Below are 23,984 nucleotides of genomic sequence, written 5' to 3'. Positions count from 1 at the left end.
TTGGGTCACCACCCACTGTTAAGTAGTGATCTCTTTCTAAATAGAGGTAGTGAATTCCAATCTGAAAATTAGGATTAAGGAGTAGCTACAGAAAGTTAAAGAGGGCAGCTCCCATAGGCAGCCAGTCACTCCCATGATTATTATTTTTAATTTAATAAAAATTCCATACATGAGTTACACTGTATTTACATCATTTTCAACCCTCCCTCTATTAATTCTAAGTTCCTCCCTGTTCCCCTCAGCATGCTCTGCCAAATTCATGACCTCTTCTTCTTTCACTGTTGAGACAGAGTGATAGAAAGACCAACGTGGCGCCCATACGTACATGTGTTTAGGGTTGATTTCTCAAGCTTGGGAAACCTATTAGGGGGCACTCATTCCTGAAGCACACTAGTTGTTCTTTCCTGAGGAGCAGCCTTTGATGTCCAGTAGCTCTTCATCTAGGCGTGGGGCATTATGAAAATTCCCCTCCAGACCACGCTGGCCTGTTGACTGGTGTTCTCTTGTGCAGATCTTGTGCAGGTGGCCATACTGTTGAGAATTTGTTAACTTGACACAACTAGAGTCATCTGAGAAGAGGGAACCTCAATTGAGAAAATGCCTTCATGAGAATACCCTGTGGGCAAGCCTGTAGGGCATTTATTTTCTTGATTGATGCTTGAGGTGGAGTTGGGGGGGGTATCCCTCTGTGGGTGGTGCCACCCTGGGCAGGTGGTCCTAGGTTATAAAGGAAAGCAAAGTGAGCAAGCTAGGAGGAACAAGCCAGTATACAGTGTCCTTCCCTGTGGCGTCTGCTTCACTTCTTGCCTCCAGGTTCCTGCTTGTGCTCCCTTCGTGAAGGACTAAACTGTGAGCTAACACTTTCCTTGTGGTCATGGTGTTTATCAAAGCAAACTAAGTAGCAAGCAAGTGCACTAGCAGTAGCCTGTATTACTTAGGGGAGAGGGTCTCTTCAATTGCCATGGCAAATAACTCTAAAGGAGGGGTCCCTTACCTGGATGGGGGGGGGTTTACATAGTCTATGGTTCTGGAGGAGAGCACTATTCCTCAGTACAGGGTGACTTCATTTATACACAGACGTATATATGTATTTATCATATGGCGTTCTCTTGTGCAGATCTTGTGCAGGTGACCATACTGTTGAGAATTCACTATCTTTCAGCAGCCACCTCAGTCCCCTGGCTCCTACCATCTTTCCCCCTCCTGTTTCATGATGCTTATAAAATAATAGGTTTCCCTAGGGCTTTTTCCTTATTCTGTCTCCTTCCCTCTTGCTCTGTATCACTCACCCCACCCCCCTGCCAATTAAGTCCTTTCCTTGTTTTTTCCCCTTTTCCTCTTCTTAGCATCTGTGTCCCATTCTTCTCCTCCCTAAGTCTTCTTCTCCCCCCCCCCCTTAAGTAGTTCCTTTCTGAATGTGAGGGGGCTTAGTAAAGAAACGGAAATAGCTGCACTGCGGTGGAGAAGGGAAAAATTTGTTCCACACTGCCAAAAAGCTGTCTGCCAAGCAGGGAAAAAGGGGAATAGTTGCCAAGGTTACAAGGGAATGTGCACCTGAGAGAAAAGGGAGTCTGTGAGCTGGAGTGGGGGCTTTGAAGTATATAACAGGTACTTGTGATACTTTGAAGTATATCACAAGTACGCAGAGGGAGGTTACAAGCTAGCACACACCTTGATTTGTCGCTAGGCATCACAGGGGTATGTTAATGGAAGAGAGGTATTTCCCTTTTGCTAGCGATAAGGAGACCCAGTACTTTTTGGCAAGTGAGAACCAGTTTCACAAGTTCCTGAGGAATGCTGGCTTTTGTCTAACCGCCGGAATTGGAGGGAAAATGCAGTTTCCTTCAGACCTGACAGTTTCTACTTCTCCCAGCGTCTACAGTAACTGCAAGTTAGAAAGTCAAGCCCAAAACTTTAGAGCTAGGATTCACAAATAAGAGATAACATGTGGCATTTGAGTTTGGGGGTTTGGGTTACCTCACTTAATATATTTTCCAGTTCCGTTCATTTATTCCCAGATTTCATGGTTTCAGTGCTCTTTGGAGCTGAATTCCTTTGTGTGTGTGTGTGTCTGTGTGTCTGTGTGTGTGTGTGTGTCTGTGTGTCTGTGTGTCTGTGTGCACGCACGCACGTGCACGTGTTACATTTTCATTATCCACCCATCAATTGGTGGACATCTAAGTGGCTTCCACTTACTAGCTATTGTGAGTAGAGCGGCAATAAACATGGCTGAGAAAGTATCTCTGTAGTAGGACTTTGAGTCTTTTGGGCATAGAGCAAACAGTTATAGAGATGGAACATATGGTAGATTTATTTTTGAGTCTGCTCCACGGTGATTTCCATAGTGGCTGCCCTAGTTTGTAATTCCATCAATAGTGAAACAGAGGTCTCCCTTACCCACTTCCTCAACAACGTTCCCTCTCTCCCTCCCTCTCCCTCCCTCTCCCCCCCCCTCTCTCTTCCCCCCTTCCCCCCCCCCCCTTCCCTCTCTTTCTTTCATTCATATCACTGGCCATTCTGACTGGGTAAAATAAAACCACAAAATCATTTTAATTTGCATTTTCCTGATTGCTAAGGATGTTGAACATTGTTTGAGATATTTTCTAGTTTTTATTATTCTTTTGAGAACTTTCTATCTACAGTCTATTTTTTTAATGGCTCATTTGTCTTTTTAATAAACATGTATATTCTGGGTATTAATTCTCTGTCGAATGTAGCTGGTAAAGAAGTAAAGACAGCACCCCCTAACTCCTCCTCAATTCTGTGAAATTGGTCTTCACTTGGCTGTTTCATTTGTTGTATAGAACTTTTTAGTTTTATGCAGCCCCATTTGTCAATTGATGTCATTAATTCTTAAGTGAATGGAGTCCTATTCAGAAAATCGTTTTCTGTGTCTATATCCTGTATAACCTGTAAGGCACTCCTATTCTTTCTTCTAGCAGTTTCATAATTTTAGATTTTCACATTAAGATCTTTGATTCACTTGGAGTTGATTTTTGTGCAGGGTGAGAGATAAGGGTCCAATTATGTTCTTCTTTATATGACACTGAGATTTCCCAGTACTGTATGTTGAAAATGGTGCCTTTCTTCCAGTGTGTATCTTTGGCATCTTTGTTGAGTATTGGGGCTGTAACTATGTGCAATGAAGCTTGGGTCTTCCTGTCTGTGCCACTGATTTATATGTCTGATTTTGTGCCAATGCCATGCTGTTTTTATTGTCAAGGCTCTGTAATATAACTTGAAATCTGGTATAGTACTCCCTCTTTTTGCTCAGGACTGCTTTGAGTATCTAAGGGTCTTTTGGGCTTCTATATAAACTTCAGAATTTGTATTTTTGTTTCTCTCAATGAAGTCTATAATAGGAATTTTATTAGAATTGCATAAATTCTATAAATTATTTCTTGTAAAATGATCATTTCCTTAATGTTAATTCTACTAATCCGTGAACACGAGATGTTTTCGACATTCCAGTATCTTCCTTAATTTCTTTCTTCAAAGACTTAAAGGTTTTCAGTGTAAAAACTTTCACACCTTAGGTTTAATTCCTAGAGATTTACTTCTTTCTTTCTTTTTTGTTCTTTTGGTTTTGTGTTTGTTTGTTTGTTGTTTTTTGTTTTTGTTTTTGTTTTTGTTTTTGTTTTTTTTGAGACAGGGTTTCTTTGTCTATCTCTGGCTATCCTGGACTCGCTATGTAGACCAGGCTGGCCTCGAACTCACAGAGACCTGCCTGCCTCTGCCTCCAGAATTCTGGGATTAAAGGCGTGCACCACAATGCCCAGCTGAGATTTCTTTTTTAAAATAATTATTTTATTTTGAATCATGGAGGGAGAGATGTGAGTGTGGGCACTTGTGAGGGCTGATGGAGATTTAGGGCAAATGATACCTATGTAGGGGCCCAAATTAAATTGGGGAAAAAATGGTTAAACATCCTTGGAGATGGAGTTACAGACTCTGGAGCTGCCTGACATGGGTGCTAGGAAGAGGAAAACCTCTTCACAGCTGGATAATGTCTTCACCCTGCCCGCCCCCCCCCCCCTTCCCGCCCTGGTATTGTAAGAGTCTGAAAATTGCTGTAGGAAGACCCTGGACTCAAATAGTATGTAAAAACAAGGAGGATTTATTCTGCAGAAACAGTCTGCATACGGTGGTCAACTATCCATACAAAATGGCAGTGGCCCTGAGGAGGAGGAGCTTGAAGGCCCTTTTTAAAGGTTTCTAGGGGAATCCTATCTGTGACTACATGACTAACTGGGATTGGCTGGGGCCTGTGGATGTCTCTAGCCATGAGCCTCTTTAGCAATATCCGGTCCTCTCAGTACTTTTCCAGTCACCAGTTAATGTGAAGATGTACTATTTTGTTGTTGTTGTTTGTCTTTTTGAGATAGGGTTGCTCTGTGTAATAGATCCCTGGCTGTCCTGGACTGGCTTTGTAGACTAGGCTGGCCTCGAACTCACAGAGATCTGCCTGCCTCTGCCTCCCTAGTACTGGGATTAAAGGCATGCACCACCATTTTTCTTTTTCTTTTCTTTTCTTTTTTTCTTTTTTCTTTTTTTTTTCTAGATAAAGTTTTTCTGTGTACCCTTGGCTGTCCTGGAATTTACTCTGTAGTGGATGTAAACATGTTTTTTTTGTTTTTGTTTTTGTTTTTTTTTTTTTATCCCAAGTATAGCATAGGGAACAGACTTGTGAGATCTCAGGTGATGTTTATCCACTAGAAGAGGAACCACCTCGTCTGGAGGCTTGGCGTTTGCCAGCTGAAACACATCCTAGTACAGACTCTGTGAGGTGCCCAAAACAGGAGGCAAGGGGTTTTGTGATCTTGGTACTGCTTGGCTGTTCATTGCTCCACTTCTAGATGCTCCTAGAGAGACTGCTCCAGAGAAAGCTTCAGGGCTCAGGGTTCTGGCTGCTGTTACAGGTTCCAGCAGCAATTTTGGTTGAATTGTTGGTCTGCTGAAATCCTGCCAACCTACACCAGGGGAATCGCTCACAGGAACTGAGTCTAAAAAGGTCTACTTCTCCTGTTCCCATAAACCTCTTTTTCCTCCTATCTAGGGAGGGAGATATAAGCATTAAAAAACCTCAGATAGCTGGGCTTGGTAGTGTATACCTTCATTTCCAGCACTTGGAAGGCAGAGGCAGGCAGATTGCTGTGAGTTTGAGGCCAGCCTGGTCTACAAAGTGAGCTTAGGACAGTTTCTCTATACAGAGAAACTCTGTCTCAAAAAAAAAAAAAAAAAAAAAAAGAAGAAGAAGAAGAAGCACCTCAAGTAAAGTAGGTTTGGAAAAGGTTGAAGCCTACATTACTCTGTGTGTAGACCAGGCTGGCCTCAGAGATCTGCCTGCCTCTGCCTCCCATGTGCTGGGATTACAGGCATATGCTGTAGCGGCTACCACCTCCTGGCTTCTTTTTCCTCTTTTTAAGTTATTATTTCAGGTACTTTGTTACAGTTATCAAATGCTACCACAATGGTATATTATAGCTAAATTTTAAGTAAAACTAAAAATAGTGTACTTCACTGTATGCAGTGAATTAATTTCAACTAATATTAAAATTGTCGAGAATCGCTCAAACTTGAAAGAGGCTGGGGAGATAAACTGGCCTACCAAAACTAACAAAACAGAAACACCACTATGCTCTGCCTAAATAACCTTTGAATCATAAATCGTGCTTTCACTTAATTAATCGATTAATGTTGTGGTCCTGAGAATGGCATTCTACCACTGAGCCACACCCTGGACTATGATCCCAATTTCAAATACAGTTGCTAGGGCAACGCAATCTTTTGAGAAGTCTTGCCAACAAACATTTTTCTCTCACCCCTGTAGTTGTATCAGTAGGCTTTGTAGAGGCCAGTGTGTTCTATGTGGAGACAATCCAGTTACCTGTAGAGTCTGCAGAGAGTTCCCCATTGATAGCAATGCTGGGCGAGTGATGCCTGTCTTGAAATATATAAAATTTACATTTTTGATCTCTGGCTCCCACTTACTTCTTGGAAGCCTGACATTTCGTTAGGAAGTATGTTTGTTGTTATTGTTGTTGGTTTTGTTTTGTTTTGTTCCTCAGGGATCTTTGGGGCTGGGGGGTCAGGCCCAAACAGTTGCATTTTGCATACAATGCACGCATATACTGTGAAGTGCTGGCATTCAGTTATTAGCAGAAAGTGAAAAGGCCAAACTGAATACAGACAATAGGCTGTCCATTATAGTGTGAATTGACCTGACTCAGCCGCATGTCTTGCCTGTAGGATGTAAAGAGTCTTTATCTTCAAATCTGGAGGCAAGCTTTGCTGGATAACTGGACAGGGCATGGTGGGGACAGATTCTCACGTTTACCCACCATTACTGCTTCTATACTCAATCTTTCCCTTAGACTGCTGCCTTCTAATTGAACCTTGTATGATGAAAAGTATACTCTCTCTGTACTCTCTGCAGCAGCCACTAGCCACACGGTGCTACTCTGAACTTAAATCATAGCTGAGAAATTGAGAGCTAAAACTTTCCTCTTATATAATTAGGATCTTTTGGGGGCAGGGGACAGGTTATTTTTTGGCCCTGAGCTTATAATCTTCTGCTTTAGAGACATGAGTACGGTGGTGCACTACTATGTGGGATTTAATTAATCGCTTAATTATGTGTCTTGGTATAGTGTGCACGGATGTGTGTGTGTATCTAATATGTGTGCGTGCCTGTGTATATCCATGGTGTATGAGTAGACATTACAGGACATCTTTCAGGGGTTGTGTTTTACTTTCCACTGTGTTTTGAGTCACAGTCTGTGTGCCACCACCACCTGGCTCATTCTCACAATTCTAATCTCATACCTCCCAGATGCATCTCCCCTCTGATCCCTTTGTACTTACTTCCCTTAGCATTCTATGCTGCACCCCTCACAGTGTGTATGTGTGAGAAAGCACACAGTACTGTCCCTGTTTAGTTGTGGGGCATTGGTTACAATATGTCCTGTAGATGAAAACAAATCTGTACATACCCAAATCTGTAAATTCTCAAGTCCCATGTACCAAACGGCATCATATCTGTATATAACCTAAATATTATCCTCTGGTAAACTTTCTATTGTCAATAGAATACTTATAGTACATAATACAATATAAAGTATAGTGTATAGTAGTAGTAATGTATATAGTAGTGTGATAATCATTGTACTATACTGTTTAAGGAATAAAGAGAAGGGAGGTTGTAAATATTTGGTATCTATGTAGCCTCTCTGAATGTAACTAGAGAGCACACATTGGCAACAGTGCAACCGTTTCAGTTCAGGCTTAGTTAAATCTACTGAGACCGGTGGATACAGAGGTCTGGCTGTATGTAATTCCAGCAGAGATTTTATTACTAAGAGAGTTGGCCATAAGTTTTATTTCAAACAAAAAAAAAAGCTTCCAAAATGACATTTGATTAATATTCAATGGAAAAACCAAGTAAAAATGTTTTTTGGTTGTAAAATTTATTGGGAAGCATTTCAGGAGAGCCATCTGGAAGGTGCGAGGCCACATGTGGGAGGAGGCATTAGTGAGATGATCCGCTATAATTGCCTTGGACTTTCCACACAGCCTTTTGTCACAGGGCTTGTTGATTTGTTTTGTGTACCAACAATGAAGGAGTAGTTGAGAGGGCAGCAAAGAGTTGAATGGATTGGGAAAAGCAGATGCCAAGAACATCAGGTAAAACTGATCCAATAAGCTGGGCGTGGTGGTGCCATGCCTTTAATCTCAGCACTTGGGAGGCAGAGGCAGGCGGATCTCTGTGTGTTCAAGGGCAGCCTGGTCTACAAGAGTCCAGGACAGCCAGGGCTACTCGGACAACCTGCCCCCCCCCCCCACACGAAAAAGTGATCCAACATACAAACAACTGTGCTCTTTAAAACCAAACTAAGCCGGGTATGGTAGTACACACCTTTAATACTAGCACTCGGGAGGCAGATCACTGTGAGTTTGAGGCCAGCCTGGTCCACAAAGTCCAGGACAGCCAAGGTTGCACAGAGAAACCCCTATCTTGAAAAACCAACCAACCAACCAACCAATCAAACAATCAACCAACGAACCAAACAAACTAACAAAACCAAACTAAATGGTTGGGAATATAGTTCAGTGGTAGAGTTCCCACCTAGCATGCATGAGGCCCTGAGTTCAATCCCTAGTACCATTAAAAAAATAAAAACAAAACCAAACTTTAAAAAAACCACTCAGATGTAATACATGAGCTAATCCAAGAAGTCAAATTTATAGTTTGAAGGTATATCCTGTGTTCCAGAAAACAAACAATCAGAAAAAGGATATTGATATCAACTGCCTTTTCTGTACATAGTCTTTCATGGTTCCTCAAAACATGCCATTTATCTTGAGATGCCCTCTTGGGCAGAGCTGACATTGGTGCCATGGCTCTCTTAGGGCACTTTGATCTGACTGCATCTCCAGTGCTGTGGTAGCAGCCCCACCTCTGAGGTGGATGGTGGGATGGCACATCTGTCTTGGTTGGTTGGTTGGTTTGTTGGTTTTGATCACCAGCCAGAGTCATCTGGAAACATACCTCCATTAGATTGACTTACCTACAAGCCTGTGGGGCTTTTTCTTGATTGATGATATGGGAGGGACTATCTGTAATGCCTAAAATTATCCTGTAAGCCCCACCTGCCCAAGGGCCAGGTAACTTCCTGTAATGCTGGGAGTTATAGTTCTTGGAAAATAGCAACACCTCATGGGAAAGTCTGGTGGCCTATACGTTTGTCTTCCTAAGCCTCTAAAATATGTGCCTCAGGACCATTCAGCTGGAAAATCCCAGGCAATGGTCCTGATCAAAGTGCATCTCTTGGTTGGTACTTACTATTTAATAAACCTTGTGTTAAGTTTGGCCCAACATAGTGGAATTCCTTTTTCTCCAGCAAATCTCAGGATTTGGTGGTATTGTCCCATGCCAGGTGGTCCAGAGTTGTTTAAGAAAGCAAACAAGCTGGCCAGTGGTGGTACACACCTTTAATCCCGGCTTTTAGGCAGAGGGAGGCAGATCTCAGTGAGTTCAAGGCCAGCCTTGTCTGTAGAGAGAGTTCCAAGACAGCCCGGACTACACAGAGAAATCCTATCTCAGAAAACCAAAAGTAAATTAAAACAACAATAAAAGGACAAGCCAGGTGGTAGTCAGTGTTATTCCATGGTCTGCGCTTCAGTTCTTGCCCTGGCTTCTCTTTATGACGGGCTATAAATTGTAAACTGAAATAAATAATCCTTTTCCCAGTTGTGGGTTTTTTTGTTTGTTTGTTTGTTTGTTTTTTGTTTCATTGTTGTTGTTTTTAGTTTGTCTTGGGTTTTTGTTTTGCTTTTTGGTTTTTTGAGACAGGGTTTCTCTGTGCATTAAGCTCTGACTATCCTGGACTTGCTTTGTAGACCAGGCTGGTCTCGAACTCACAGAGATCCGCCTGTCTCTGCTTCCCGAGTGCTGTGATTAATGGTGTACGCCACCACGTTCTGCTTTTTTTTTTTTTCTTCTTCTTCTTTTGGTGGTCATGCATGGTGTACCAGGATTGTAGATTGTGGCTGTGAACAGATCTGGGCGTGTTCCCCTTGCTCCCTGCAACCCCCTGGGTTGGGGCTGGGAGGCATGTGGATTGTGGAAGTTTTCAAAAATTTGGCCTGGGAAAGCCATTGAGTTCTCAGAGCTGTGGTGGGTGCTTAGAAGACAGTGCTCTAAAAAGTAGACATTGGGAGCCTGGCTTGTTAAGCTTCAAAAGGAAGTTTGAGAGTTCAAAGGCTCTTGCAGGGCAGTTCATGTGATAGATTTAAACTAAGATTCTGTCGTGCTTGGTCAGCTGGAGCTCAAGAGTCACCCAGAATCAAGAGACCATGATAACTAAGGCAAAGCCTTTGCTTTTCTGCAGTGGTTCTCAACCTTCCTAAGGCTGTGACCCTTTAATACAATTTCTCATATCATGTTGTGGTGATTTCCTGCCACCCCACCATAGTTATTTTTGTTGCTACTTCATAACTGTAATTTTGCTACTGTTATGAATAGTAATATAAATATCTGATATGCAGGATATCTGATGTGACCCCTGTGAAACATTCACTTGACCCCCTAAAAGGGTCATAATCCACAGGATAAGAAGCTCTGCTTTATTGGGACATTGATGCTGGTCAGTTAGAGTTGAGACATCAGCTGTGGTCAAGAGAAGACCAGCATCACTGAAGTGAAAGTTGTGGTCCACAGAATACCAAGTCTGCATCTCATGAAAGCAGCTGAACTTGGTAATGTGTAAGAGTCTCGTAGCTGCTACTGATTTTGAAGTCATGATGGGTCATGGAAAGCAGTTGAGGCTTGGCACTATGAGAGGCCAGGAGAGGCCACTGTGAAGCTGCATCCCTGATATGGGACTTTGAGCTACAGGATTTAATTTACATTGTTGAATTTTGGTTTTGCTTTGTGACTATGGCCTGGTTCTTTCCTCTTGAAATAAAAGTGATTATTATATTGTTATTATTATTATTTTATATTTTTATTTTCTGGATCCCACAGTTGAGTTTGGATTTTCTACTTTTTATTTTTTGAGATGGGGTTTCTCTGTGTAGCCTCGGCTGCCCTGGACTCGCTTTGTAGACCAGTCTGGCCTTGAATTCATAGAGATCTGCCTGCCTCTGGGTCCCTGAGTGCTAGGATTACAGGTGTGCACCACTGTGCCTGGGAAAAGTTTGAATTTTCAAAGGAAATATTTTTGTTAATAATTACTTTTATTTTTATTTTTTAACTTATACATTTATATTACTATACATATATAAACTACATAGAGCAAGAAGAACCACCCCCAAAAAATATCAGAATTTTTTTTTTTTTAAAGAGAACTTGGAGATGAGTGTGGTGCTACATGCCTTTAATCCCAGCACTCAGGGAGGCAGAGGTTGGCAGGTCGCTTTGAGTTTGAGGATAGCCTGGTCTACAAAGTGAATCCAGGACAGCCAAGGCTACATAGAGGTGTTATAAAGTTGTGCTTCATGTAGTGATATTAATATCAACATGGATCCTTGGGGACAAATAAGTTTATCATTTAATAGTGATGTGGTTGTGTTGGTTGATTTTTTTTTTTTTTAATCAACTGAACACAAAGTCATCTGAGAAGAGGGAACCTCTACTGAGAAAATGCCTCCATCAGACTGGCCTGTATGCAAGTCTTTGGGTGCATTTTCCTGATTGATGTGGGCAGTACCATCCACGGCAAATGGTTCCCGAGTGTGTAAGAAACCCAACTAATAGGAGCAATCTAATAGGTGCAAGATAATAAGCAATGTTCTTCCATGGCTTTTGATTGGTTCTTGTGTTGAGTTCCTGCCCTGGCTGCCCTTCATAATGGACTTCAACTGTAAAATGAAATAAACCCTTTCCTTTCCAAATAGCGTTTGGTTATGGCGTTTTATCACTGTAATAGAAAACAAAGACAAAGCTTGACACTTTCTGTGATGCAATCTCCATTGTTGGTCCCCAATCTTTTTTAAGAGTCAGGTCTAAGTGCCAACATACAAAGTAGTATGACTGAGTTTTCTACTTTAGTGTTCTGGCTTCTAACTTACTTGCTGCTAAGGCTAGCCTTGACCCTCTGTTCCTCCAGCCTCTGCCTCCCAAGTGTCAGTATTACAGATGTGTACACCCGTGTCTGACACAGAAGGTAGATTTTAAGTACTTATGAGGCAGTGAAACCAGGTTGTGCTCCTTTTTCCCCCCCTTCATGTGTGTTGTTTTGCTTCTGTCATTCCATTTTTGGCACGACCAAAGTCCATTTGAGACTATGGTCTGGAGGTGCCTCACCCACCTTGGCCTGTGAAGCAGGGCTGTGTGTCATGATCATTGAGCGGCGCGGTGCATTAGTGTCCTGGTTTCCAGATTTGCCCATTTTTGTGAGGAGAGCTTATAGTAAAGATAGATTTCCATTATGTGTGGTGTGCATCCCAAAGACCAAAGCCAGCACTGGTTGTCTTACTCAATCACACTCTACTTAATTTACTGAAACAGTGTCTTTCACAAAACCCAGGGCTCACCAATTCCGGTTAGGCAGCTTGTTCTAAAGCTGCGTGACAAGCCATCCAAACCCTATGGGTGACTATCTACTTTCTCTAGGTGATTGGAGTAGGTTGTCAAGGAGGCATAAAGACACGCAGTAACGCTGTAGAGCTTTGGTGAGGGCTTACGCAAGCAATGGCAGAGGGTGTCCATTTTCTTAATCTGGCAATTCCTTTCAAAATATTTTTATATTTGTGTATAAATGTTTTGCCCATGTGTATGTCTGTTCATCATGTGTATGCCTGGTGCCCAAGGCCGGGAAAGGATATCAAATTCTCTAGGCCTATAGTTAACAAGGCGGTTGTGAGCTGTGATGTGAATGTTGGGAACTAAGAGGAACGGCAGCGAGCGCTCTTCAAAGCCAAGCCATCTTTACAGCCCCCTCAGTTTCTTTCTTGACCAGAAAACTCAGCTCCTTGGCATTTTCCTGTCTTGTTAAATGTGAATGTTTGACTTTGGAGGTATATATATTTGCCATCCACTTTGTTTTGTGAGATGAGTTCATCGACTTGATCTGGAGCTCACCAATTAAGCCAGGTTGGCTGGCCAGCAAGCCCCAAGAGATATGGCTTTGTCCCACTAGCACTGGGACTGCAAGTGTGTGTCACTACCTCTTCTGTGTGTTCTGGGCATGGAACTCATGTCCATTCTTCTCCCCAAGGTTCCCGTGCTCTCTGTTTTGAGACAGGGTTCCTCTCTGTAGGCATGGCTGTCCTGGAACTTGCTCTGTAGACCAGGCTCTGCCCTTGAATTCAGAGATCTGCCCGCCTCTGCCTCCCGAGTGCTGGGATTAAAGGCACATGCCACCATTGCGCCGTTGGAACTCGTATCTTTAACTTGTGTGACAGGCACTTTAGCAACTGAGCCGTATCTGTCCAGCTCAGGGCCAATGATTCCATCTGGTGGGGAGGAGGACTGGCAGAGGCTAGCCGAGGTTGTCCTGGCATACCTGAGCTGGCCTCACGTGTCTCCTGACTTTTACCCAGGTACTGGGGATCTGAAACCTGTTTTTCTTGTGTTTATAGCAAGCGCGAGCTTACCCACCCCAAGCCCAGTTTTTCGATGCACGCATTAAAAAAAACACACAACAGAAAATGAAGAACACTGTATTAATGTTTATTTCTAATAACAAGAAACAGAACATCAGTCCCTTATTTGTACAAAAATACCTGAAAGTTTACAATTAGGTTCACGAGCCAAAGCGCTATATAGCACAGAGTGAAGCAAAGCACGCGGGATAAAGGTTTTGTCTATTAATTAACACCCTCTGCATTCCCTGAAAACGTTTACATGTCAGGTCACTTTCCGGTCACTGCAGTTTGCACTATGACATCACAAATCTACGATGAGCTAATGGCGCCCTCGGAGGCGCAGTGATCGGACAGACTGTCAGGTATTTAAGTGCAGAAAGGAGGAGACAAAACATCTAGGCTGAGGCACATATTTCTTCAAAGTTTAAGCAAACAAGAGAAAAAAAAAACACGTTCAGAAACTCTAACACCTAATAATATAACAGAGCCTACCTATTAAAACTCTAAAAACCCAAAGCATTTGGCATTTTCCTTCTCAACTTAGTCCAGGTGGCTACACGGAGTTGTCATTTAGAAAAGAAAATCACAGGCAGAGATTACAAAGTCAAAACAGGCTCCAAAACAACCCTGAGCTGTCCCCTTTACATTCATGTCAATTAAATACAAAAATAAAAGTCAAATGTCCTTCAGTCTCTGGCTAGGGGGGCTGGGTACCCACTACCCCAGGGACCAGCTGTTTCAGGTGGAATTCCCAGCTGCCTGTGCAAAGGCTGGCGAGCTCGGGGCCACTGAAGTCTGCTACACTCATGGCGGGTTGCAGCCTTCAACAATTCACTTCGGCAAGGGCAGTACAAAATACTACGTCAAACCAGCTACATACAAAATTGTGAACCAGAGTCAAGCCTATACTTCCTCTTAAATAAAATGCGTACTTATAAATATGAGCTACACGTCCTAGCTGTCTACTGTAGAGGCAAAAGAGAAACGGATTATGCACTGTGGGGACTGGTCTGTGTAAACTGGAAAAGGAAACCCTAGGGTTGTTTGTTGTCTGTTTTGTAAAGTTCTGACCTTAAGAAATGAGTATGGCAAAACTGAAATGTCCGTTATCTGTCCCTAAGGGGAAGATCAGTGGAAGCCTGCTGCCAGGCATGAACTTGAGAATTATCTCATTGTCAACTGAATGATTAACTAGCTGCGAAAGAAAGAGAAATGCAATTGAGCACTTATGCTTAAGAAAATGTTTTACTAAAAAAAAATAAGGAAAAAAAAGATTAAAAAGATTAAAAAGGAAAAAAAATTCTTCATTTGCTGTAATAAACATCTCGTGGAAACACGGGTTGCGTGGTCTGTGAACTACAGTGTTTCTATACTGTGGACCAGCTTGCAGCTGACCTGCATTACAAAGCGCTGTCACGTCTATCTATCTGCCACGATGCCGTCAACCGCAGGGCAATCAGAAGTGGCTCCTCAGGGAGCACTTCAGCAAGTCGGGACTGGCAATCTAGTGGCTAGCTCAGGTGTGTAGCAGACTTCCTGTGTGGTGGGTGTCAGAAAAAGAAAACCTGTCCACCACAATTGTCCATGTATTTCTCAAAGGAGTCCTGTCTGCTACTTCTCATGCCTGGTAAATCATTAAAGGGGACAACAGAGGGTCCCTCCATGGGGCTCAGGAGACTCAATGATAACTCCGGCCACCTTCTGACTCCTCTCTTGGAGGAGGAAGCAAACATCATGCTGCTAAAATCTGTCCAATGTTCACAACCACTGTGAGGTACTTCTCACCCTAAGCCGGCAGAGGCTGAGCCTCTGCACACCCTGTTCCTGTTGGCTTAGGGGGTGTTCAGTAGGGCGCAAAGGCCATCAAGCGAATACTCAAAGCCAGCCTATGCTTGTGCCCTCTGCAGTGTTTCCTTATCTTTCATCACCATAGAAGCTCAGGGTGACAGAGCACAAGGCCAACAAGTTGACATTTTCTGTTTAGATCCATCCATTAACCCCACCCCCACCCCCACCCCCCCACCCCCCCAACTCCCACCCCTGTGGGAGAACTGAAATGACTGAGGCTACTGCAGAGAGCAAAGGCAGCAATTACTCTACAACAGTGGGCGGCTGTGAAAATGTGAGGCACAGGGCACCCCAGATGGACTAGGTGGCACCCACAATGAATACCAATGTGTTCCAAGAAGGCTGGCTGACATCAGTCTAAAGCTGAGGTCATGCAGCTGTGCTGTGCTGGGGAACAGTGAGTTTTCCAAAGTAATGAGGTCTCCTGCACTGTGGAGAACGAGACACACTAATAATAAATGACCAAACGTCAGCACAACAACAGTGATGACCAGACTGTGGCAGCTTGACTGAGTCCACAAAACATGCTTGGTGTCAACAGCAGCCGACACCTTTTGTTTTATCATTTTATTTTTTTTGAAAAAAAAAAAAGCGCGCTTTTCAAGTATAATGGGGAGGACTGGGGTGTCTATAATGTAGGAGGCCAAATCCACACTGTCACAGCCTGCAGCCAGCAAGATGCCTTCTAGAAAACTTTGGGGGGGGGACCCATTTATATAGGCTGAAGCCTGCCAATTCAAAAATTCTTTGTCTCATCTGGGTTGCGAAGCCACATCCTCTCCTACCATAGGCTGAGTACAACATTGACAACGAAGAAGGAGTGCAAAAAAGTGATCAATACAAAAAAGTAAACATCGCGGTTTTAATTGTCAAGATTATTCCAGGGCAAGAGTTCATTTCCAATTACTTTTCTGCGGTTTTTCACCCTACGTGGCCTAATCAAAATCGTCATTCCAGTTTCTTCCCACACTTGCACTGGATCTCACCCCTCCCCTAATTTTAAATGGCTGACGCAGAGGGAGGTGGTCCTGCTTGACCCGCAGCGGCAAATCTTTGTGAAGTCCAATAACTAATTGATGTTGGTCGGTTGGTACCGATCAAAAAGCCATGTTGTTCTGAGTCCTTGGGTGGGAGTAGATGTGTGTTCTCACCCTCATGCAGGCCTCTCTTCTCCGTTCCAGTGTTGCTGCCTCTAGCCTCTGTGAGAAGGTAGGGAGGTCATAAGGCCACGCGGATGCAGTGGTGCTTCAGCTTGCAGGGCAGAACACCTTTGTTGAGCTGGTAGAAGTCGACCAGCTGGATCAGATCGGAGAACTTGGTGTTCCCATCATCCAGAGTGAAGAAGGTCTGCCCATCATCCTCGCACTGTGGAGACATGGGAAACGGTTGCCATGTTAGAGGGTGTGACCTTGGGGGACAACTGGTGACCTGTGGTCAGAAAGCATGGTGGCGAGGGAGCCAGTATCTGTGCTGGGTGCTGTAACCTCACTGGGACACCAGGGAAGGGACAAAGGTCACCTGGCAGGGCCTGCCTGTGTGGTTTCCTGAGAATCAGAAGGGCTTTAAAGCTGCTCCTAGCTCACCAGAAGCAGGAAGCTAAGTTCACCACCAACCGCGTCTCTGCTGCACATGACACACTCTAGTTATTCTCGTCAAAGGGCTCGGGCAATCTGCAGAACAGCCTCAAGTTCACCCGGCTCCACTATAAAGCAACTGTTGTGTTCCTGGCAAGGGTCTGAGGATTATCGGGTGGCTATTTCTGAGAAATTAGATTACACCACAGTAAGCCTGAGAGAGAACTGTCCTCCTAACATCTTTTGTAAATTCATCAAGGCCAGTGACAAGGGTATGAGGCAGATTGGTAAAGCCACGCTGCCTGGTCCACATGGATGAGAGTAACTGAAAAAAACCTGGCTGATGAGTAAACACACAAGCACTTCTGAACTCAGTGCTAAAGCAGGTGTTCATCCATTTCTAAAGGCACCTGGGAGTGACAGGCTGTCATTGCTCCCCTCCTGGGAGGCTTTGGAGTCAGATCAAGGCAGTGGAAAGGCAGAAAGGGTTATAAAGGAGGTTTTGCTCCTGTGTGACAGTTCTGTGTGTGTGCTTGGTAGGGCCAGAGCAGCCTTAGGAACTCAGGCTTTCCTCTTTAGCTTGTCATATTTAAACATTAGAAATAGACCCAGAGGACTTAAAAGGGGAGGGCTGGTTGGAAGGCTTTGGTACTTACAGGCAAGATCTGGAAATTCTTAATCTTCTGGTGGTGGCACAGTGTCAGTACAAACGCCTTTGGATTGCTCTGGCTGTCACGAAGGAGGAACAGCCTGGGGAGTGGGAAATCGGCAATTTATTACTCACTCTTTAAAAGGCAGAATGAATTGCCCATGTATGAACACACATGTATGCATATGTAAACCTGCTAGAACCGCCTGACAGAAATGGGCTTGTGGTCAGGACACTTTGGTGTTCTGGCACCTGGTTTCCCTAGAAAAGCTTTTCCACACAAGTGAGGAGTGGAAGATTAGAAATTGTCCATCCAGCATTCACCACACCCTCCACTCACTGTGACAGAGACAAACTTCTACGGGAGCTAAAACCAGGCCTTATAGGCTTAAAAAGGAACAATATTTCCCACTTTAAAGTGCCTTACTCTTGGTATTTACTAAAAGTGAAAATATCAGCTTGATGGAACAAGGAATCAGACTGAGACCATCTTCATCCAGTGTCAGACCATTACCATGGGGATAGGGCAAATGGATGTCAGATGTCTCCAGACTGGATACACTAAGGAGGCTCCTGAACCACTTCCTGTGTACTCCTGCCCCAGATATATGAGCCAGTTCTAGCTGTGGGACACTTCCTGGAGTAAATCCAGATCCCGTCTGTCAGATCTGGCTTCTGCTCACAACAGGAGCTGACTATAATGCCTCTGAGGATGTTAGATGCAGTACCCAAGGTTATGGACTTTTTTCCTTTTGCTATAAAGCATACAATGAGGGCACTCCAAAAATTTAAATAAGTAAGTGGCAACCGTATCAGTGTTAACTTCCCGGCTGTTATAATGCCACTGTGGTTATGTAAAACCACACAAAACTTCCACCCAGAAATCACTAGGAATAAAAGGACATTAAGCTATAATTTGTTTTAACTGATTAAAACGAATAAATAAACAATGACAGAGTGCATGTGCTGTCCTGTTAACTACTAGTTTTGGGTAAAGCTACATACCAGAGTTGATTGCATTTTTCTTGTAACATTTCTACAACTTCTAAACAATTACAAAATAAAACTTAGAACAGAACACCACAAAGAAGCCCAAAATTCTGCTTTCCCATACCCTCAACACATTAGGAAGGAAGAAAAGGAAGTTTCCAAGCTCTAATTGGCACCATGAAGAGAGGTCCTGAGACATTAGACTAAACCCCCACCGTTAGCCAGCTTGTAAAGTATAATATTAGAACAGAAGGCAGTTAAATAGGACTGGGGAATCCACACTTGAAAGGTAAAACACGTCAGTGCCTTTAAAATACAAATATCCATCCTGATTCTCCAAGGGGCTTTAGCACAAAGCTACCTAACTCTATATACCTCCTCGGCTTGGGATCCTGAAGGAACTCACGCTCTTTAGCAATCCAGCATATTATTCCATGGCTTGGTTGACAGGGTGAGTGTTATGCTAGACCCAAAATATGTCACATGTTTCTCTCATATGCAGAATCTAGACTTAACTATGTGTTTTCATCTGCATCTACAGTGATCACATGAAACGAATGGCAGTAGGAGGAGAATGGACCAGTGGAAAACAAGGGACAAGGAAGGTAACAAGGGAAACTATGGAAAGAGTGCAATGGCAGATATATAGTAAAACTCCATGATGAAGCTCATTGTTCTGTAAACCACGTTTTTTTTGGGGGGTGGGGGTGGGGGTGGGGGTGGGGCATCATCATGGATGCCACTATTGTGGAACATGTTCCGTTGCAGGCAACATGACAGGATGCCCTGGGAAGAACCCGGTTATTTACTCATTGAAACCTGGGAGCTTAGTGTTCCTTTCTGACTAGAGGCAAGATGGCTATCCCTGTCTTAGTCATTTATGTACCTACTATGTCTATCTGTAGAAAGGGCTCTAGGACAAGATGAAGGGCGAACTGGGTTGGGAGGGGCCGCTGGGGTAACAGCAGCTGTGCTACAGCTTGCACCCTGAGGTCTAAACTCTCTTGTTGGCCCCGGTTATCTTGGGACAGCTATGATGTGAGTGCTTGCAGGTCACCTAGTCACTCTGGCCAATGGCTGCCATCATCTGCTGTCTACATATGAGTGGAGCCATCTCTGTTGCGGCTTCGCAGTGAGACGGTCTACTTGAGCAGTTGCAACTGAGACGCAGGCTTCTTTGTGGCTCTAAAGTGTGTAAATTAAAAGGTGTTGGTGATGGCAATTTCTTTTTTCTATTTGTTCACTGCCTTAGAAAGGAAAAAAAAAATCTTTGTTCTTTTCTATTCAAATTTCATTTAAGAGGTTAGAGGGCACATGTGGATTGCACGCAGGACAGGACAGCTGAGAATCACCTGTGCCCTAAACTTGGCAAGGCCAGCATACTTTGCCTCAGTCCTGGGTTTCTGCAGGGTATTGTTAGTAGTGACATAGAGTGCATGCTTGGCACGGTGAGATCTCACCGGACTGTAACTTCAGTTAGTGGAGTTTCCTTACCCGTCCACGAGACCTTGCTGCTTGATGATCCTGTGAGATTCCTCACGAGAGATACGTCCATGAAACCAATGCTGAGTCCTGTGAATCACTGTGAGGAAGATGGGCAATAGAGGGTAAGCCATAGCTCCTCTACAGAGTCGCCCTCAAGAGCCCAGAAAACAACTCTTGACAAACATGGAGCTCAGTTAGCAGCACTCTGCCTGTGCACTGCGCACAGCTCAGGGAGGTTCGGCCTTTACATAGAATACAAAGCAGTTAGCTGGGCCTACCTGAATTCAGGGTTGAAGGATGAAGGGGACTTTGGCTGCTTAGAATATTCATCCTTGTGCTGCGCTTCTGCAAAAGAAATGCTTACATCAGCAAAGATGAGAGGTTGACATACCAAGTCACCTGCTGTCCAGGACAGGGTGGCTGAGCAGTGTCCCCCAAACCCTTTGACTCTGATGATATCACCTGACCATAGAGAATAAAGAGTGTATTGGCCGAAATGGTAAAGAAATCCAAGCAAATATGTTTTGGTGATTTGTAGGCAACCTAGCACTTGAGGCGGCGGCAGCAACATGGTTGCTGATGCAAATCCTGGAGACACAGCAGAGCAACACAGGCTACCGCTTTAAACCCTGACACTTCTCAGAACAGTGCTCTCCAGAGTCCATGTGCTGAAGACTTTTGCCCTTTTCCCACACTATGGCTGAAGGACTGGGAACGTCTTCTAAGCATAGGCCTGGGCAGGTGTTCTGCACATGGTCTTTAAATTTCAGGGAAACCTGAGATGGGAGATAATCTTTCCATCTGCAGATTCAGCACTTGGGCTTAGTGAGAGAACTGTTCCCTGTGGAGTCCTCATGTGAACGTCTGGCCCTGTGCCCTCCACGAACAGCCACTAGTAATTTATCAGCAGGAACAGCTCAGGGCAGAGTGGTGTGGAAGGCTGACAGTATGGAAGGCCTCTGGGGCCAGCTGCTTCCTGCAGTTGCTCCCATAACTCCCTTCCACCAATACCAGTGGAGCCATTCTCCTGGCAAAACCTGGGTGTTTGTGTGTAACCAGTTTCAACCAGATTGGGGCTAGTGCCTTACCCGCCAGGCATGGCCCTCTTCCAGGGCAGCACTTTGGGCTTCAGCCGGATTATCAATCACTCTTCCGGTTTGTCCAGAAAAATCCATTGCCACGAGAGAATTCTCAGAGACACTGCGCTGCAAAGCAAAAAACCACCACAGGTTCTAAGATGCAGGGAAACCACCCTCCCCCCATAAAACAGCCATGAAGACACAAGGAAGGGTGCTACAGAATTCCCTGCGTTAGGTTGAAAACTCAGTGATTTAAGTGGAACCACACTAAAAATGGCTGTGGGCTTTGTTTAAAAAGAAAGGAAAGAAGGAAAGTTGATGTGTCCAACTCCTCACTGCAGACCATGCTTGGGGCATTACTTCAGGGAAGCAGATACTAGACTCTACTATGATATAGTCTGCTCTTTTCTGGGAATCGGTATCAGAGGATCTTAAGATCACATTTGATAATACAGTGCATTTCTGTACTTTTGGGGAGCAGGAATGATTATACTTTTAATTATCTCACCAGGGAATGACTTCAGCATCCATGGCTTCTGTGACTTAAAGGAACCAAAGCCAAAGATAAGAAAGAAGGCTCCTGGAGGGCTGGACGTGACTGGTGATGTTTTTGGAACGCCTGAAGTGCACTAAATGAGGTTCCCACAGCCTCGACTGTCGAGGGCCCTGACTCTACTTACCACAGGTGTATTGAAAGGTGAGAGCAAAGCCTTTCTCTGCTGTGGGATGCGATAGTTTTGGTACAGGAGCATTCCGTACTGAAGAGGAAAGACTAGAATCAGTACCAGTACCTGAGAGCTCCCACAGCCCCAGCCCACAGCAAACCCCACAGCTGGGAGGGCAGTGCTGATACACAAGACCCGACTACTCTCTGCCAAAGGCCCCCCATGAGCCTAACACGCTGAAGATGGTGCACTTCTGTTCAGTTCTGCCTCAGAACTTCTATCCTGGAAGAGAGGGGGGTTGCTGACTGATCTGGGACTGTTGGAGAAGGAAACAAACAGGGCAACAACACATATCATAATGCTAACGTCAAGAATATTACCTTTCCTGAGTTCTGCATGAGTCAAGTGCTCTACTGAGTGGTCTATTTAATTTACTATCCCCGTCATTTTTGTGATCTATATATACTATCATTAGCCCCACTTTAGAGATAATGGAACTGAAACACAAAGAAAGGAAGCAAGTGATCGATCCAAAGTCACAAGAAGATAAGAATTCAGGACACACATAGCCAGTCTCCAAAAAAACAGAGGTTTCATGTACACTCCTGAACTATTGATTCAAAACACCAAGTTAGAAAATTATGAGACAAAGCACCAGGGAGAAGAAAAGTTATAGTGCAAATGTGCAGATGATTAAAATAAAATGTGAGTATATAAAGCACAGCAGTGGGGCGCCTTAGGGGGGTCTTAGTATGTAGACAGCGCCTGTTCACAAGAATGTTTCAGGTAGGCAGAAAGGGAAATGGAGGAAGGTCTTCTGTCAGCAGGACTGTGGTGAAAGGACTAAATTACATGGCTTTTTAATAAGTTAAAGAGATTCATGTTGTGGTGCTGGGGTAGCCACTGGAAAACAGACAAACAGTATGTGAGAAATGAGCATACAGGAAAATGTGGATGAAAATACTGAACGTAAAAGAAAAACTATGCAAACACTAATCAGACCAAGTGAGGAAGTGATGCTAACATAAGCCCTCAGGGCAAGAAACAATGAAGTTTGCTTCAAGACACAGATGGAGGAGCCAACCTAAATTTCTGAGCACCTGATAATGCATACACTTAAAACACAGTCATGTATGCATCGTTTGTCTAGGGTCCTTCCTCACTATATGTCAGGGAAATTGGCTCCTGGAAAAACTCCAGATACCAAAACAGATAGTATTTGTGTAGAACCTATTTATATCTTCCTGTAGACTTTAACCCATCTACAGATTACTTAGAACACGCAGTATGGTAATGCTATGGAAGTATTGTTTAGAGAATGACGAGACAAAGTCTGTCTATATTTAGTATAAATGCAATGAGTAATTTTTGTGTGTACATGTCAGGTACAGGTGCCTGTGCTTATGTGTGCGTATGTGGAAGCCAAAGATAAAATTCCAGTCACTAGAGTGTAGTGTCTTCTGTCACTCTCCACTTTACTTTCTGAGGCAGAGCCTCTCTCCATGAACCTGGAGCCTGCCATCTCGGTTAAACTGGCTAGCTGCCTGTCTCACCCACTTCCTAGCACTGGGGTTACAGAAATGTGTTGTTAGATCCTTTTCCTGGTGGAGGACCTTCAGGAATTCAGGTCCTCATGTTTTCATGGCAAGAACTTTACATCTGAGCCATCTTGCCAGCTAGGCAAGCCTGGGTTTCTGGGTGTATAGAGGGGTGGAGAGATGGAAATAAGGGGCTAAGCTTGCCTCAGCTCCTGAGAGATGACCTCTGAGTCATCAGGATGGCCTGCCTGATATAAGTGCTTAACTGGGGGCCCTGGGCCAGACCACAGGGCCTATGTTAAGAGTGTGATTCATGCTGGGCCTGGGGCCATGCTAGGGACTAAGGCCAGCCACATAAGTGATAGGTCTATATGGGCAGCAGTGCATGGGTACTGGAGTCCACACTAGGGCTTGGGTGAGCTTTGCTAGTCAGCAGGGCTTTGGGTGTGCTACCACACATTTTTACTGTGTACCTGAGGCCTCTCTGCTGGGTAACATTTGGGCTATTCACTCACATCCACCCCTTTTACCATAGCATCCTGTGTAAGAGCTTTGTTTAGTTTGTAGGTCTGGCTCATTAATGATGGGGAGGGAGTTGTAGAGCACCTCTCAAAGTTGCCTGCATGCCTCTCTCCACAACACCTCAGGGACACCCCTAATAAGAAAAGCTAAGACCCACAATGCTCAAAAGCCTGATATCTTTTGAGCAACAATATTCTCAAGTAGAGAATCCACATTAGATTTCATGTGATAAGTCACATGAAGTGTGGGCAAGTGTATAAAATTACTTCAGGTTATGTATAAAATATATGTATGAAACAAATGCATTTAATGTGTACACACAGGCCCTATCCCCATGACATCATATTATGTTTATGCAAATTTTCTTGTGTCACAAAAAGCCAGAAGCCAAAAGGCTTCTGGTGCCAAATATTTTGGAGAAGGATCATTCAAATCTAGAATTATAAAAGTTTGGGGGTATAATACCCTTATATTTCTTTTTCCCCTTTCAGCATCCCTTCCCTCTTTATTTGGCTTAACTTGAATGCCTTTTTTAGAATGTCTTG

General features: G+C 44.0%; 1 protein-coding gene and 1 long non-coding RNA gene across 3 annotated transcripts in view; one reads left to right on the top strand and one right to left on the bottom strand.

Annotated features, from left to right (window-relative positions):
• The first annotated feature begins 757 nt into the window (after positions 1 to 757).
• Positions 758 to 21,384, top strand: LOC311606923. Its single transcript, XR_014782466.1, has 3 exons — positions 758 to 849; positions 18,692 to 18,755; positions 21,226 to 21,384. It is a non-coding gene; the product is annotated as an uncharacterized lncRNA (long non-coding RNA).
• The window catches only part of GRB10 (growth factor receptor bound protein 10), a 117,771-nt gene continuing 109,306 nt past the window's right edge, over positions 15,520 to 23,984 (bottom strand). For both annotated transcript variants that reach the window (XM_084798323.1, XM_084798324.1), the window contains exons 12-17: positions 21,395 to 21,472; positions 20,724 to 20,840; positions 19,914 to 19,980; positions 19,645 to 19,732; positions 17,168 to 17,261; positions 15,520 to 16,302 (exon numbers count right to left, since the gene is read on the bottom strand). In XM_084798323.1, coding sequence (XP_084654449.1) covers positions 16,156 to 16,302; positions 17,168 to 17,261; positions 19,645 to 19,732; positions 19,914 to 19,980; positions 20,724 to 20,840; positions 21,395 to 21,472 — 591 coding nt within the window. In that variant the 3' untranslated portion in view covers positions 15,520 to 16,155. The remainder of the gene's footprint in view (positions 16,303 to 17,167; positions 17,262 to 19,644; positions 19,733 to 19,913; positions 19,981 to 20,723; positions 20,841 to 21,394; positions 21,473 to 23,984) is intronic.

Source organism: Acomys minous, assembly GCF_964271855.1.
Source record: "Acomys minous genome assembly, chromosome: 10".
NCBI lineage: Eukaryota > Metazoa > Chordata > Mammalia > Rodentia > Muridae > Acomys > Acomys minous.
Note: the sequence above shows the minus strand (reverse complement) of the source record. Positions and strands in the feature narration are given on the sequence as shown.